The following is a 15,538-nucleotide window of genomic DNA, read 5'->3' as shown; positions in this document are numbered from 1 at the left end:
CTATAGTCGAAGTCACGCCCGTGTGTCTTTCTTGGCTACTCCAACACTCAATCGGGTTATAAATGTCTGGATCCTAATTCCAATCGTATTTATGTATCTAGGCATTGATAGATACCCCAGATTAGCCGCCTGGACGGGAAGGTCAGGCAAGGCAGTCGGGTCAAAGTATTGTTCAATACTTAGCGTGAAGGGGATTCCTGGGACCCTTCCCGACCATTATACAAGACGTCCGACGGCGGCAGCTGCTCATCTTTCAGCAACCAATCTCAGCAGTCGGTGTGTCCCCGGACGGGCTCTCGGACGAGGCTCGGTTGGGGGACCAGCCTCAGTAGTCGGCGTGTCTCCGGCTGAATACCCTAGCGGATTCAGATGGACGACCAGGCTGCGAGGGCGGTGTGTCCCCGACCAGGCACCACTTTGAACCCGACCGAGAGACCAAGCTACGTAGGTGGAGTGTCCTCGCCTGGATGCGATGACCCCAGAAGATACTCCATGGCGGCCAGGCATTCCTGACTGGGCGCATACCCAGAAACGAATATCAGCAGATTCTACGGAAGCAGTCTCTGTCTGTTTAAGTAGCTTCCTTAATTAGTCTAGACGGTTTATGGTAATAAGTAGATGGCTGCATCAGCCTTACGTCAGCCCTACCCGTCTCTAGGCTTGACGTTACGTCAACTATACTTACCATATACGAGCCTCGTGCTCATGTATAAATATTCCTCCGGGATCACCATGTATCGGATCGGCACTCTGAAGGGCAAACCCTTTATCGCATTATTCTCTCTTTCTTTTAGATATTCTATCTCTTGTTTTCATCATCTCGTAAACACATCTTTCGGTAGTGTTGGCCTGCCGAACGGCCATCGAGGCTGTGAAAACCAACAGGCATGTTAGACTTTTGCCTCGTGTATTTCCTTATAACGATTTGCAAAAAGCGTCTAGCAGCTCACCATTTGATTTGCATGGTTCCGAATTATGCAATATTTTGTTAAAATCATCCTCTTTGTCTACACAGGTCGAGATCATTCCCCCGGCTGTGCAATCACCCACGCCGACCTTTGTGGCTTCTCCAGGTACGTCTCTCTCTAACATAGTTGACTACCGACAACCTACTCTGGTGGGTGTTGCAACTCCAGTTCCGACTCCAGTTCCAACTCTAGTTCCAACTCCAGTTCCAACTCCAATTCCAACTCCAATTCCAATACCGTCAACTGCGTCCACTTCGTCGTCCCCTACTATTCCACAAAGTGGCCAACATGTAGGCCAATCCGTGTCTGACTCCCAGCCCGTCACCACCTCCGAAATTTCTCAGCAATAGAATAATCTACGTTGTTCTTCCTGGGAGCGTCGTCCTAATCCTAGATATTTTGATTATGTCATTAACCAAATCACGTCACATCCCTTGCCTCCCACTTTAGAACCTTCTACCGTCGCCCAGGCTCTTAAAGGCGCTCGGTGGAGGAAAGTGATGGATGAGGAGTTTGAAGCGCTCCAACGTAACAAAACGTGGCAATTGGTTCCCCGCGAAGCAGCTGTCCCGATTGGCTGCAAGTGGGTCTATCGTGTCAAGCGCAAACCGGATGGGTCGATGGATCGGTATAAAGCACAGCTTGTCGCTAAAGGGTTTTTGCAGACTGCTGGCTGGGATTATTTTGAAACATATAGCCTAGTCATGAAACCAGTGACCATCCGTGTGGTTTTGACTATTGCCTTGAGTAACCGCTAATCCTTGCGTCAGTTAGATATTAATAATGTGTTCCTTCATGGGACATTGCATGAGGAAGTGTTCATGGAGTTGCCACAGGGTTTTGTGGATCCTTCGTTCCCATCCCATGTTTGCAAGCTGACTAAAGCTTTATACGGTCTTAAGCAGGCACCTAGGGCGTGGTACTTGGAGCTCTCACAGTTTTTATTGCATTGTGGTTTTTTGAAGTCACAAGCAGATGCCTCCTTATTTATTTATTCTGCCCAGTAACATCATTATCTATTTCCTGATGTATGTGGATGATATTATCCTAACAGCTAAAGATGCTGCTTGGTTCGATCGGTTTGTTTACACGTTATCCGCTCAGTTTGTTCTTAAAGATCTTGGTTCTTTGCATCATTTCTTGGGTATTGAGGTCGGTCCAACGCCTGGTGGTGTGTTCCTGTCTCAAAGTCAGTATCACGGATATTCTGTTCTGGTTCAAGATGGATGCTGCAATGGCTGTTTCAACACCATTGGTTACCACGGACAAACTGCTTCTTGCGCAATCTGGTACTGTGCTGGGTGATGTCACTCAGTTTTGGCGTCTCCTTGGCTTGTTGCAATAACTTGTCATCACTAGGCCAGATGTGTCCTATGCGGTCGGACCCCTTCGTCTCCGGCTAGCAACAGAGACGAAGGGCTGGAGATGAAGGGGTCCCCTTCGTTTTTGGCCAGACTTTTTTTTTAAAAAAAAAATTTAAAATAATTATTTTATTTTTTTTGAAAACAATTATTTTATTTGAAATTATTAAAATAAATTTAAAAATTATTTTTAAATACAGTACCCGACTGGTCAGGAAATAAAATTAGGAAAACATGCATCCGAAAAGAGGGTCAAAATGCTTAGTATGATAATAAAAAGGGAAAATTGTAAAAAATGCCCCTCTATAATATGCCAATTATCAATGTCACCCCTGAATTATGAGTGGTGTAAATGTTGCCCCTCAGTTATCAAAATGATGCACATATAGCCCCTCCCGTAACGGACCTGTGGTTCCCCACCGCTGTCCATCACTGGTACTTCGAATCGAGGGAGGGAAAAAACAACTAAATTACATATTTACTCCGACTTAACGGTGTCATACACTAACGGGGAACCACATGTCCGTTACGGGAGGGGCTATATGTGCATCGTTTTGATAATTGAGGGACAAAATTTACACCACTTATAATTCAGGAGTGACATTGATAATTGACATATTATAGAGGGACTTTTTTACAATTTTCCCTAATAAAAATAATAAAGTACAAAATAAAACATACACATGGTAATCCAATCCATGCAAAAATTTCAAATTTGAAAATGCAGGTTTATTTCTTTTGACTGAGTGCCAAAAACAAATCTCATAGGGACAAAACAAACAATATCATTCATGCTGAATTTTCAACTGAAAGACAGAAGACTTGTAAATAAAAGGTCCCGCTACCTTAGACAATTACACATCTTAGGGAGACATTGACACTAACATTATTGTTGGAAGGATTATATTTTTTTTGCTTATAACTATCTTGGATACAGCTCTGAAGTAGAAACTTCATTGGCAGACAATGGTAGTGACTTGCTTCTAGACTGATCCGCCTCTTGTCCTGCTGAAATCATCTCAATTCCATCATTGAAAAAAAAAAAACCTTACACAATTACAACACATCTTTGGGACTTTGGGTAGAGTCCACCAAGTATTTTCGTTTTGCTTATAACTATCTTGGATACAACTCTGAAGTGGAAATTTCATTCACAGACAATGGCTGTGACTTGCTTTTAGACTGATCCGCTTCTTGTCTGGCCGAAATCTTCTCAATTCCACCGTTGAAAAATGCAGGTGGATTAGGTGTCTTCATTGATGCAGAAAAACTATTGAGCATCAGCACAACATTCGCCATTGTTGGCCTTTCATCCACCTCCTCTTGGACACACAACAACCCAACATTGATACATTGGATCACTTCATTTCTCGAATACAATCCTCCGAGACTTTGATCCACTATCTCTAATGCTCTGTCTTCCCTCCAATGTTTCCAAGCCTGCAACGTTAATTAGTTTATAATGTGAATATGTGATTCTTATTTAGTTTTTTGATATGGATTTTCTAATATACTCACATAGCTAAGAAGATCTTTAGCTCCAGTTGATTGCATGGATGAAGAATTGTTTCTCTTTCCCGTAATAATCTCTAAAAGTAGAACTCCGAAACTGAAAACATCTGACTTTACAGAGAACAAGCCATGCATAACATACTCGGGAGACATGTAACCACTGCAAAACCATAACATAAATAAATGATATAATCAAACAAGAATGACTTCTAGTTGTTTTATATGTGTTTATGAAGAATAGTACTTCCTCACGTGATGAATTGATACTGAAATGATAAAATCTAAGTGCACGCTATCCACATTAGAAATTTCATACACTTCTGAAAATTAAAAATTAAACTTACTATGTTCCAATAATTTTACTTGTATTTCCCTGAGTTTGATCAACCATAAAAATCCTTGCCAAGCCAAAGTCTGATATTTTTGAGTTCATATCTTCGTCTAATAGAACGTTGCTTGCTTTCAAATCACGATGTATAATTTTGAAACGTGAATCTTCATGTAAGTAAAAGAGTCCACGGGCTATTCCTACAATAATCTTGAAACGAGTGGACCAATTCAATAGTTGCTTCTTCTCTGGATCTGCATAATAATTAACAAATTCAAGTCTTCAAGTTAGATTACGTTACTATTAATTATGATCTCTCAACTTCAAAATTTATACTAACCAAACAAAAAGTAGTCAAGACTTTTGTTGGGAACAAACTCATAGATGAGTATCTTTTCCTCTCTATGCAAGCAAAACCCCAGCAACTTTACTAAGTTTCTATGCAGAAGCTTGGCAACCAATGCAACCTCATTCTTGAATTCAACAGCTCCCTGTCTTGAACTCATTGATAGCCTCTTCACTGCTACCTCTTGTCCGTTGGGAAGCCTTCCCTGAGCAGTACAACGTGAGTACCACCAATACAACAGTCAGTACTAATAAACAATATATAATTAAACTCAAAGTCTAGCTAATCTTGCAAACAAGACAGGATTTGTATGTACTATACCTTGTAAACAACACCATATCCACCTTCACCAATCTTATTATCGGGGGAAAAGTAATTTGTGATAGCTTCAATAGTACCAAAATCATATTGTGCCGACTCAGTTGGAATCTCAGTCATATCTACATGACATATAGATTAAATGACAAACAGATTTGTATTATATTACTAACAAGAACAGATCAATAGACGAACCCAATTGATAATCAGCTAGTTATATTTATATATATTACCAGTTGTTATCTCCTTCACATGAGAATGGGTCTTCTTTTCTCTTTTTATTTTCAAGAAATAGAAGCATAAAACGAAGAGTAATATTATCCCAGTGGCTGACACTACAGAGGCTGCTATAACTTTTGCAGAAGATTTTCCTTTATTCCCTGCATGAATATAAAGAATGTTGAGCATATAGTCATTAATGTGCAATCCAACTATCAGCTTAGGCTTTTAGTTGAGATGGAGCACATGGCTTCAATTTGGTATACCAAAGGTCATGGGTTGGGTTCAAATCTCAACGCCACCCATAAACGATTACGGTCCACGTGTGAGGGGCGTGTTGAGCATATAGCCATTCGACCTTACTCATAACTTTAATTTTTATTTACCTTAGCGTGAAAACTGAAATTAATCCTGACTTACATAGACTCAAACAAGCTAGCTAGCTAGCTAAGGAATGAGCTTCAGGTTACCTTAGCTTGAAAACTGAAATTAATCCTGACTTACATAGACTCAAACAAGCTAGCTAAGGAATGAGCTTCAGGTTTACCTTTGCTACTAGAGGAATTGGGAAGCATAGTCAGTGGTGGAGGAGGCGGGGGGATAGGAGGCTCCGCGGGTGCTTCCAAGGCAGAGAGATTGTAGAAAGGGGAGAGCTCATACCTAACATTACAGCTTGGGTACACAGCTCTACCACCTATGGCTCCATAACACCAAATAGGCAGCAATGCAATAGAACTTCTGAGGCATGTCTGGCAGTCAACGTTAGAAAGGTCGGGGGTACACTGTCCAAGAGCGTACACCTTCTCAAAAACACTAAAATTAGCTTCTAACACTGCAAATTTCTCATCGGAATCACTGGATGCTCGAGTCATTATCTGATCCAACATGTTTCCCACCAATAGCATATACGCATTTGGATCAGTATTGTTATCCGGGTCTCTCATCGTAAACCTGGTCGATTGGTCTAATATCCCGAACATGGACTTCTCCGAGTAACGCAACATACACTTATCGAACCAAATTATAGCCGTCGTTCCATTTGTGCAAAGCTCCAGTATCTCTATACGGGCATCTCCAATGCAGTTTTGGCAAACCTCAGTGGAGACGTCCCCCCGGCAGAAGAACAAGCCGTACACGGTGTCGTCGTTGGAGCCGCTGCCGCCGACTGTGGTGTTGTAGAAACCATTGTGTCGGTTGGCATTGGAATAAAGATTAGAGAGAAGGGAATGAAGGTTGGCTTTATAGGTGCTGTTAGGAGTGTATGTAGTTTCATTTGGGCAGAAATATCGATTACTAAGAAAAGAGCTACCTTTGGTGATGAGGCTCATCAACAAGCAAAACCAAATCATGATCATCATCGTATTGTGGTATCTCAGCAACATATAATAATAATAATAATAATAATAATAATAATAATAATAATAATAATAACATATATCCGGTGAAGAAGATGCATGGTCGATCGTTTGATTTATTGTCGTATTGTAGGAACAGCGTGAAGGAAGGGGTAGACATGATTTTAGGTTGGTCAAATTTTAAGGTGTATTCAATCATGACTTTTGTAGATTTTTAAAATGATTGATTTTAATAAACTTTGATTGACTTTCATAGAGTCATTCAAAACTTTTTAAAACTTTTAGACTCTATAAAAGTCTATATAAAAAACATTCATAAACTTTTATCAACTTTTTAATTCAAAAGTACAAAAATCATTCAAATTCTAAATTGAATTCATCCTTACAAACTTTCAATGATTTCGATTCTTATCATTTATAATTTTCTTACAAAATATATTATAATATATCATTAAATTTTTCTTATTATTATATAATTTTTCACCCACATCAACATTCTCAACATTATTATTTTTATTCATAGTATGCTGAGACTTATATGCTAATTACTTATATATTATTAATAAGAATCAATAATAAAAAAAAACTATTTAATTAAAAATTCATAACAATATTGAACACTAAAATTTATAGTAAAAGAATTGATCTAATACAATATTTAAAAATATAATGACAAGTTGCATAAAAAAATACAATATTAATAATTAATAATATATATATATAAATTATATTTGATATATTGCTAGACATCAATCAAAGAACTATTACTTGCAATAATAGCAATTTGAGACTGCGAGCAACAACAACAAGATGTTATTGCTTGCAGCTCCAAATTGTTGTTGCGAACTTTGCTATTCGTAGTAACCTGTTATTAAAAAAAATTACAAATCTAAACATAAAAAGAATAAAAATAAAAAAATAAACAAGCAATAATGAAGTAAAAATAATATTATTTTGAATTTTTAGAGGAAGATTGTAAAGTTTAGAAGAGAAAAAAAATTAGTAGAGTTTAGGTATGATGAAAATATAGGATAATGAAGAAAAAAATAATTTTATTGAATTTAGATAGGTTTATAAAGTTTAAATAGGGAGAAAAAATAGAGTTTAAATAGAGAGAAAACATTCAGAGTTGGTAGAAAGAAAATTTTGAAATCTTGGGGTTGATGATTGGATTTCAACTATTTATATTTAAGAAGGAAAAGTCTACAAAAGTCTTAAAATTAAAAAGTCTACAAAAGTTCATAACTTTTTGACGGATAGGGGATTGTGTTAGCGAGTTTGACCAGCAGATTGCATTAGCGGTTTATAAAAAGATACCGCCCGATTTTTAAAGACTCTTTAAAAATATTGATTGAATACCGCATAGCTTTTAAAGACTCCTTAAAAGTTTGAATTGAATACCTCCAAACTTTTAAAGTTCGTAAAAGTATTCAAAACTCTATGAAAGCCAAGATTGAATACACCCCCTTAGCTTCCTTGTAATTTATTTAATATTTTAAAAAAAATTAATGAAGACATTACAGTGTAAGCAAAAATGTAACTAAGTCCCTTTAAAAGAACTGCAAACCATTAAGCCTTTTAAAATTGCACAATAATATGCCTCTGAAGCTTATTATAATGATGATTCCCAATCGTTATATCGTGTACCATGGCGCACAATGCATTGTGCGCCCTGCCCTACCCAAAACGACGTTGTTTTGGTGCATTGTCTAAAAAAAAAAAATTCTATTTCGAATATACATAAATTCATAATAGAATACACATAAACTCATAACTGAATAAACATAATCTAATAGGAAAATATTTAGTGTACTCTCATTTTAAACTCCTAACTTGTACTCCCTCTCACATTCTCTTGATGTAGACATTTTTCTCAGACCCACATGATGAAAATAACCAATCTTGATTTGCCACCTTAGAGAGTACAAATGAGGGAGTAGAATTTTGGGAGTCTATGTAGTAGAAATCAATCTAACATGATGCATAATACACAGAAACTCTTAACTAAATACACAGTAACTCTTAACTGAATACACAGAAACTCTTAACTAAATACACAGAAACTCTTAACTGAATACACAGAAACTCATAACACAATACACAGAAACTTTTAACTGAATACACATAATGAGGTTTGGGCCGTTTCGACGGACGGAGTAACGTCACCAATTGAAACACGCGCATTTTGTGCATGGGCACAGATTGCTATGTCCGCCGTGGTGCACGATATAAATTGCCAGTTATTCCTTGTCTGGCTTAAAAGTCATAATTGGAGACCATGTAGAAAGCCCAAAAATGATGAAAGGTCTGGATTTAATATAAAAACTAAAATTTAACAGCAATTATATTGTGGACCACGGTCCATAAATCTTTATGGACTATGGTCCAAAACGACAGACACTATAGTGTATCTAAACTGACATTGTCTCACGTATTATTTTAATTATATTATTATCAAATGAAACTGCAATTAAATTGAAATGAAACTGTAGTTGTGTTGAAATTAAAATTACAGTGTATACAAAATGAAACTGAATAACAATTTCACATATTTGAATGTATATTGTCAAACGAAAGTGTAGTTATATCAAAATGATACTGTAGTTGTGTTGAAATAAAACTGCAGTGTATATTTGATGTCTGGACCATAATGCATTGTGGACCGCCGGCCACAGTATAATTTGCCAAAATTTAACCGGTGGGCTCTAGGAACAGGTCTGGTGGGTTTAGGATTAGGCATGATTTTTTTTTTTTTTTTTTGCGTGTTCCCTGTCTCAGACAATCGTTATACCCTGCACCACGGCGCACATAGCACTGTGCACTCCGCGCCTCCCAAAACGATGTCGTTTTGGGAGGCCCGATAGGGAGTTGACGTGATTATGTGTATTTGTTTATACAATTATGTGTATTTGTTTATACAACTATGTATATTTTTTTTATACAATTATGTGTATTTATTTATACAATTATGTGTATTTTTTATACAGTTATTTAAAACGACGTCATTTTGTATCAGGACGTACAATGTAATGCGCGCCCTGGCACAGATATAAATTGCCTGTCTCAGAACGTAAGCGTGGTTCACGGTTTAAAAAACGAAGACTTGAGGTTGTTTGCTCATTTGTGGTGGAAATTAAAACTATTAAATGATATCGATAGGAGTTGTTGATAATGCGTTTGAAAGGGGTAACGTGTCAGAGAATTCGAAAATAAATGTTGCATAAATTAAATGAGTTAATTATCAAAATGGTCATTTGACTATAGCGAAATTATCAATTTGGTCCTTGACTATTTTTTTTAACCAATTAAGTTTGGTTGGTGGGTTTTGCCCATAGGAATGAGTATGAAAATGATTGTTGTTGTTTGGTTGATAGGTTTTAAGAACACTACTATGGGTTTCGAATATCCCATCAATTGAAAAACTCATACCCAAATAAAATAAGGGTTTCATTCCCTTATACATTCTCAAGCACTACTATTAGTAACCATTCTCATTCCACCCTATTACCAAACATGTTAAATACTTCCACCAAAACCCATTACCATTACCAAGTATTTGATACCCATTCCGATTCTGATTCCTATGTGCGAACCAAACACACCCTAAATTTCTCAACTTTAAAATTTTTAACCAATTTGGTCCTCCGTTCATTTGACTGTTAGTCAACCGTTAACTTGGGACCAAATTGGTAATTTCGCTATTGTCAAGGGACCATTTTGGTAATTAACTTTAGGGGTAGGTAATTCGGTTTAGTTTTCTCGAATCGAACCGTACTGAACTAGTTTGGTTCGGTAATATACCGAACAAGTGAACGGTATTGGATTCTTGTATAACGAACGGTTCAATAAATAACCGATCCGAATTGTTCGGTAAAAAATTGAACTGAACGGAATACCGTTTGATTTTTTTTAAATATAATAATAATAAAAAATAAATCCAAGCCTCTTGTTGTTTGCTCTGCCGTTCAACTCATGAGGAGCACGCCTCAATCTACCAGCCCACACCAACACATGTAGATAATACTGCGCGCCCTTATATTTATCCCGATATTCTCGGGCGGGCAGCCTTTACCGCTGGCCATGACCGGCGACTGGCCGCCGGCCACCTCAAGCTACGGCACGGCCAGCGGGGGTGGTGCGCCCCCAAGCATGTCAACAACGGCTCCCTTTCCTGAGGGGGTGCGAGGCGGTGCATTGCGGTGTTCGGAATGGTGTGGTATGGTGTGGTGGAGTAAGGTATGACATTGGGGTTGAGAATCGACCCTTCCGGCTAGCGCATGGCCAGCGATGTGAGTCTAGCGGACTCCCCATGGCATGACGTGACTAGCGGGGACCATGCGCACCATCGGCGCCCCCCGCGGACCATTGGCAACGTCACTGGCTAGGGGTGGTAGTGAGAGGTAAGGAGGGGTGGTAGAGAAGGTGGGAGAGAGGGTGGAGACGTGAGTGAAGGCATGAGGCATGCATGGGACACGTGGAAGACAGATGCGGAAGGATAGTTGATGTTGTACACTTGTCAGCAATCCAGAAGGTCATGCATACTATATAAGGCATCCTTCCCTCCCTTCAAGGGAGGCAACGAAAACATGATAGACACCCTAGTCTAGTGGTCTCTAGTCTATACTCTCACCCAGCCACCTGGGTTCGATTACCATCAGTAGCATAGTTAGCTATAGCCCACCCCGTGGGACTTATTCTTTGTATTTGGGCCTGTATATTAGGCTTTGTACGTAATATTTTGGGCTTAGCGCCCCGGGTAATAAAGTCACTCTTTTCCTACCCACCGTTCTATACCTCTATACCCGGTTTATGGTGGATCCGATCCTAATAAAACCACACACACACACACACACACACACACACACACACACACACACACACACACACACACACACACACACACACACACACACACACACACACACACACACACACACACACACACACACACACACACACACACACACACACACACACACACACACACACACATATATATATATATATATATATATATATATATATATATATATATATATTTTGAGTCTAGTGAGACCACCCCAATCAGGTGAGATCATGAGATTCCATCTCATCCATTGATAAAGTTTCAATTGATGGATATGATTGAAAGTCAAACAACAATTAAATAAGGATAGATTTGAAAGACAAGGATGAAAGAGTAATTGTATTTTGGTTTTTAATTTTGGTTATATTTAAAATAGAATCTTACCAGATTATTAGGGAACCTATCAATAGTAATATTTAATTATATTTTGTACATTTGTAATTTTAAATTATGGAAAATTTTACGGTGGTGTGTGCGTGGGTGTGGAATGGTGTGTGCGTTTTACTGTAACAGGGCTCGTACACCATGGCGTACTGGTTTTTTTCATAAAATTATGCGTTTTGGTATGTGCGTATCGTGATACACGCATGTACATGTGTATATGTGTATACATGAAGAATATATGTATGTGTGTGTGTGTGTGTGTGTGTGTGTGTGTGTGTGTGTGTGTATACTAGTTTTTTACGCGCATTGTGCGATTGGGATAATGCCCAATGTTTTTCTTAAATAAGTATTTTAAAGTATATCAAGCAAGATTATATTAGAATTGTTCATGCATAGATAATTGAATGTTGAATTTGCGTATTTAAATTGGTAATTCTAAGTTTACAAATGCAAGATAATATAGTCAAGATTGATTATAATTGTCAATAAAATAATTGTATGGGTATGGTTGAAACCAAATACGGGACATAAGGGAGAGCAAATAAAAATTAAAGTATAAAATATTAAATATATACTAATATTGTTTGATCAGGGATTTCGGCAGTAGGATTTGTGGTTAGAGTTCTATTAAGACTTTAATATTGGAAATAGATTATGTTGTAGTTATAATTCTATATTAGACTTTAATATTAGAATTAGACTAACGGTACTTAATGAAAAAGTTAACCGATCGGATAATCATATAATTAAGGATAAATTAGAAAATCTCAAAGAAAAAAAAATATTAAAATCTGAACTATTCATTTGATTTAATAATTTGACGGTCATTTTTTCTACCCAATGTTTGTTATTAAATAAACATTTGAAAGTATATAAATGCAAGATTATATATGAGAAGTTCAACATAAGTAATTCAATGTCTAATTTGTTTATTTAAATATGTACTTCATAGTATATGAATACAATGTAATATAGGAGATTCATTATAATTATTACTAAACTTTTTTTAAATAGTAATTAACCAAGTATTTTTGTTGCAAAGGGTTCTAATATATTTAATGAATGCACATATATACAAGATTAATGAATGAATCAACGGTACCCATCCTTTAGGTGTTTTGCTCAGTGTTCATTTAATTCAACCATTATTGATGAATAAATTATTATGGATAAAGAAATTCCTAATTTAAGGAATTTAGATGTAGTAAAAATTAAAAATTTTTAATTATAATGTAACCCAAAGATATTGGATGATTAGTAATGTATGATGTAACCCAAAGATCAAAATGCTAAAGAAAGTGTTTTGGTTATTCAACAGTTTGAAGCAACAATTTGTTCCAAACCACTAAAAATATAAACATTGCAATTTACAATATTTTCACTTAACGTTTTTGAGAATAATTTCCTCAAAACACATCTATATTTAAAAAAAAAAAATTATTATTAAAACAATTAATAATAATAATAATAATAATAATAATAATAATAATAATAATAATAATAATAATAATAATAATAATAATATTATTATTATTATTATTATTATTATTATTATTATTATTATTATTATTATTATTATTATTATTATTATTATTATTATTATTATTATTATTATTATTATTATTATTATTATTATTATTATTATTATACCCTTAGGTCATTTTAAATGTTAATTTAAACAGCTAATTTTTTCAAATGTCTTTTTACCAACCGTTGATAAAATTCGCTTGTCAAATCCGCTAACGCTAACCGCTATTCCCCTAATGTCAAACAAGGACATTGTGAGATAGTTTCTCACTTCAATTTGTTGTGTGATTTGAATACTCTCTTTGTCAACAAATCCCTCAAGTGGTTAATATAATTGGTTTTATTAATTTAAATTTTTTAATGGGATTAATAAAATACTTGGTAAATAAATATATAGCATTATTTTGTATTATAACTTTGATATTTAATGAAAAAATAGTGCACAAAAAATATAATAGACAATGTAGTGAATATAATCAATTGATGAATTTGAATGTAAAGAGAATTTTTACATTGGAGAAAAATAAAGACAATATAACTAATGAAATTATTTCTCTTAATTTTTTTTTTTTTTTGAAAGTTATTTCTCTTAATTAATTTATTGATAATGAATAATTTTTTTTAATAAAGACATTATAGCGAATATAATCCGTACCTCCAGCCGATAGCCGTAGCCAGAGGACTAATCCATCGTCCCTACTGTCAGCACACTAAGTGGTAGGGGACAACCTCATACTTAAGGGACGAGGTGCTGAACCACCACCCTAACCATGTTGGTTGAATATAATCAATTGATGAATTTGAATTTTGAATGTAAATAATTTTTATATTGGAGAAAAATAAAGACAATATAACTAATGACATTATTTCTCTTATTTAATTTATTGATAATGAATAATTTTTTTTGAATAAAGGTATTAGACACATAATTCTAAATTAAAGAAATGCATATGTATTATTTTTTTGTTGTAGTTACTAAATTATTATTTAATTTAATAAGAGTAAAATAGAGTATTAATTATGCCAACTTTGATTGGGATGTGGTTCGAACCTAAGACCTTTCTTATTGAAATCAATGAGTAAGTTAACGGCGAACTAACAGAAATTAACGGAAAAGATAATATTTAACGGAAAAGTTAACGGATAATCATATTTATTAAGGATAAATTAGGAAATCTCAAGGAAAAATTAAAATCTGATCAATCTGAGCCATTCATTTGATTAAAAAATTTGACCGCCATTTTTTCTACCCATTATAGGCCTAACTCTCTTGGGCTCTTATTAGTATATATATATATATAGTAGATAATTTATTGATAATGAATAATTTTTTTAATAAAGACATTGTAGGGACAATGTAGCGAATATAATCGATTGATGAATTTGAATTTTGAATGTAAAGAACTTTTATATTGGAGAAAAATAAAGACAATATAACTAATGAAATTATTTCTCTTATTTAATTTATTGATAATGAATTTTTTTTTTTTAGTAAAGGTATTAGACACATAATTCTAAATTAAAGAAATGCATATGTATTATTTTTTGTTGTAGTTACTAAATTATTATTTTAATTTAATAAGAGTAAAATAGAGAACTAATTATGCCAACTTTGATTGGGATGTGGTTCGAACCTAAGACCTTTCTTATTGATATCAATGAGTAAGTTAACGGTGAAATAACAGAAATTAACCGAAAGGATAATATTTAACGGAAAAGTTAACGGATAATCATATTCATTAAGGATAAATTAGGAAATCTCAAGGAATAATTAAAATATGATCAATCTGGGCCATTCATTTGATTGAAAAATTTGACCGCCATTTTTTCTACCCATTATAGGCCTAACTCTCTTGGGCTCTTATTAGTATATATATATATATAGTAGATAATTTATTGATAATGAATAATTTTTTTAATAAAGACATTGTAGGACAATGTAGCGAATATAATCGATTGATGAAATTGAATTTTGAATGTAAAGAATTTTTATATTGGAGAAAAATAAAGACAATATAACTAATGACATTATTTCTCTTATTTAATTTATTGATAATGAATAAATTTTTTTTTTTTGAATAAAGGTATTAGACACATAATACTAAATTAAAGAAATGTATATGTATTATTTTTTGTTGTAGTTACTAAATTATTATTTATAATTTAATAAGAGTAAAATGGAGTACTAATTATGCCAATTTTGATTGGGATGTGGTTCGAATCTAAGACCTTTCTTTTTTTAAATCAATAAGTTAACGGTGAACTAACATAAATTAACGGAAAAGATAATATTTAACGGAAAAGTTAACGGATAATCATATTCATTAAGGATAAATTAGGAAATCTCAAGGAAAAATTAAAATCTGATCAATCT

The 15,538-nt window shown here is 34.8% G+C and overlaps 2 protein-coding genes across 2 annotated transcripts in view; one reads left to right on the top strand and one right to left on the bottom strand.

Annotated features, from left to right (window-relative positions):
- Positions 1-472: 472 nt before the first annotated feature.
- Positions 473-1,318, top strand: LOC109166206 (anti-sigma-I factor RsgI2-like). Its single transcript, XM_019315109.1, has 2 exons — positions 473-565; positions 1,016-1,318. The coding sequence occupies exons 1-2, from the start codon at positions 473-475 to the stop codon at positions 1,316-1,318; spliced, it is 396 nt and encodes a 131-aa protein (XP_019170654.1).
- Positions 1,319-3,366: 2,048 nt separating this feature from the next.
- Positions 3,367-15,538, bottom strand: part of LOC109170226 (putative receptor-like protein kinase At4g00960) — a 91,736-nt gene continuing 79,564 nt past the window's right edge. The window contains exon 7 of the mRNA XM_019319241.1: positions 3,367-3,769. Coding sequence (XP_019174786.1) covers positions 3,446-3,769 — 324 coding nt within the window. The 3' untranslated portion in view covers positions 3,367-3,445. The remainder of the gene's footprint in view (positions 3,770-15,538) is intronic.

This window comes from Ipomoea nil, unplaced genomic scaffold (assembly GCF_001879475.1).
Source record: "Ipomoea nil cultivar Tokyo-kokei standard unplaced genomic scaffold, Asagao_1.1 scaffold0317, whole genome shotgun sequence".
Classification (NCBI taxonomy): domain Eukaryota; kingdom Viridiplantae; phylum Streptophyta; class Magnoliopsida; order Solanales; family Convolvulaceae; genus Ipomoea; species Ipomoea nil.
The sequence above is the reverse complement of the archived record's forward strand: the minus strand, read 5'-3'. Positions and strand labels throughout refer to the sequence as shown.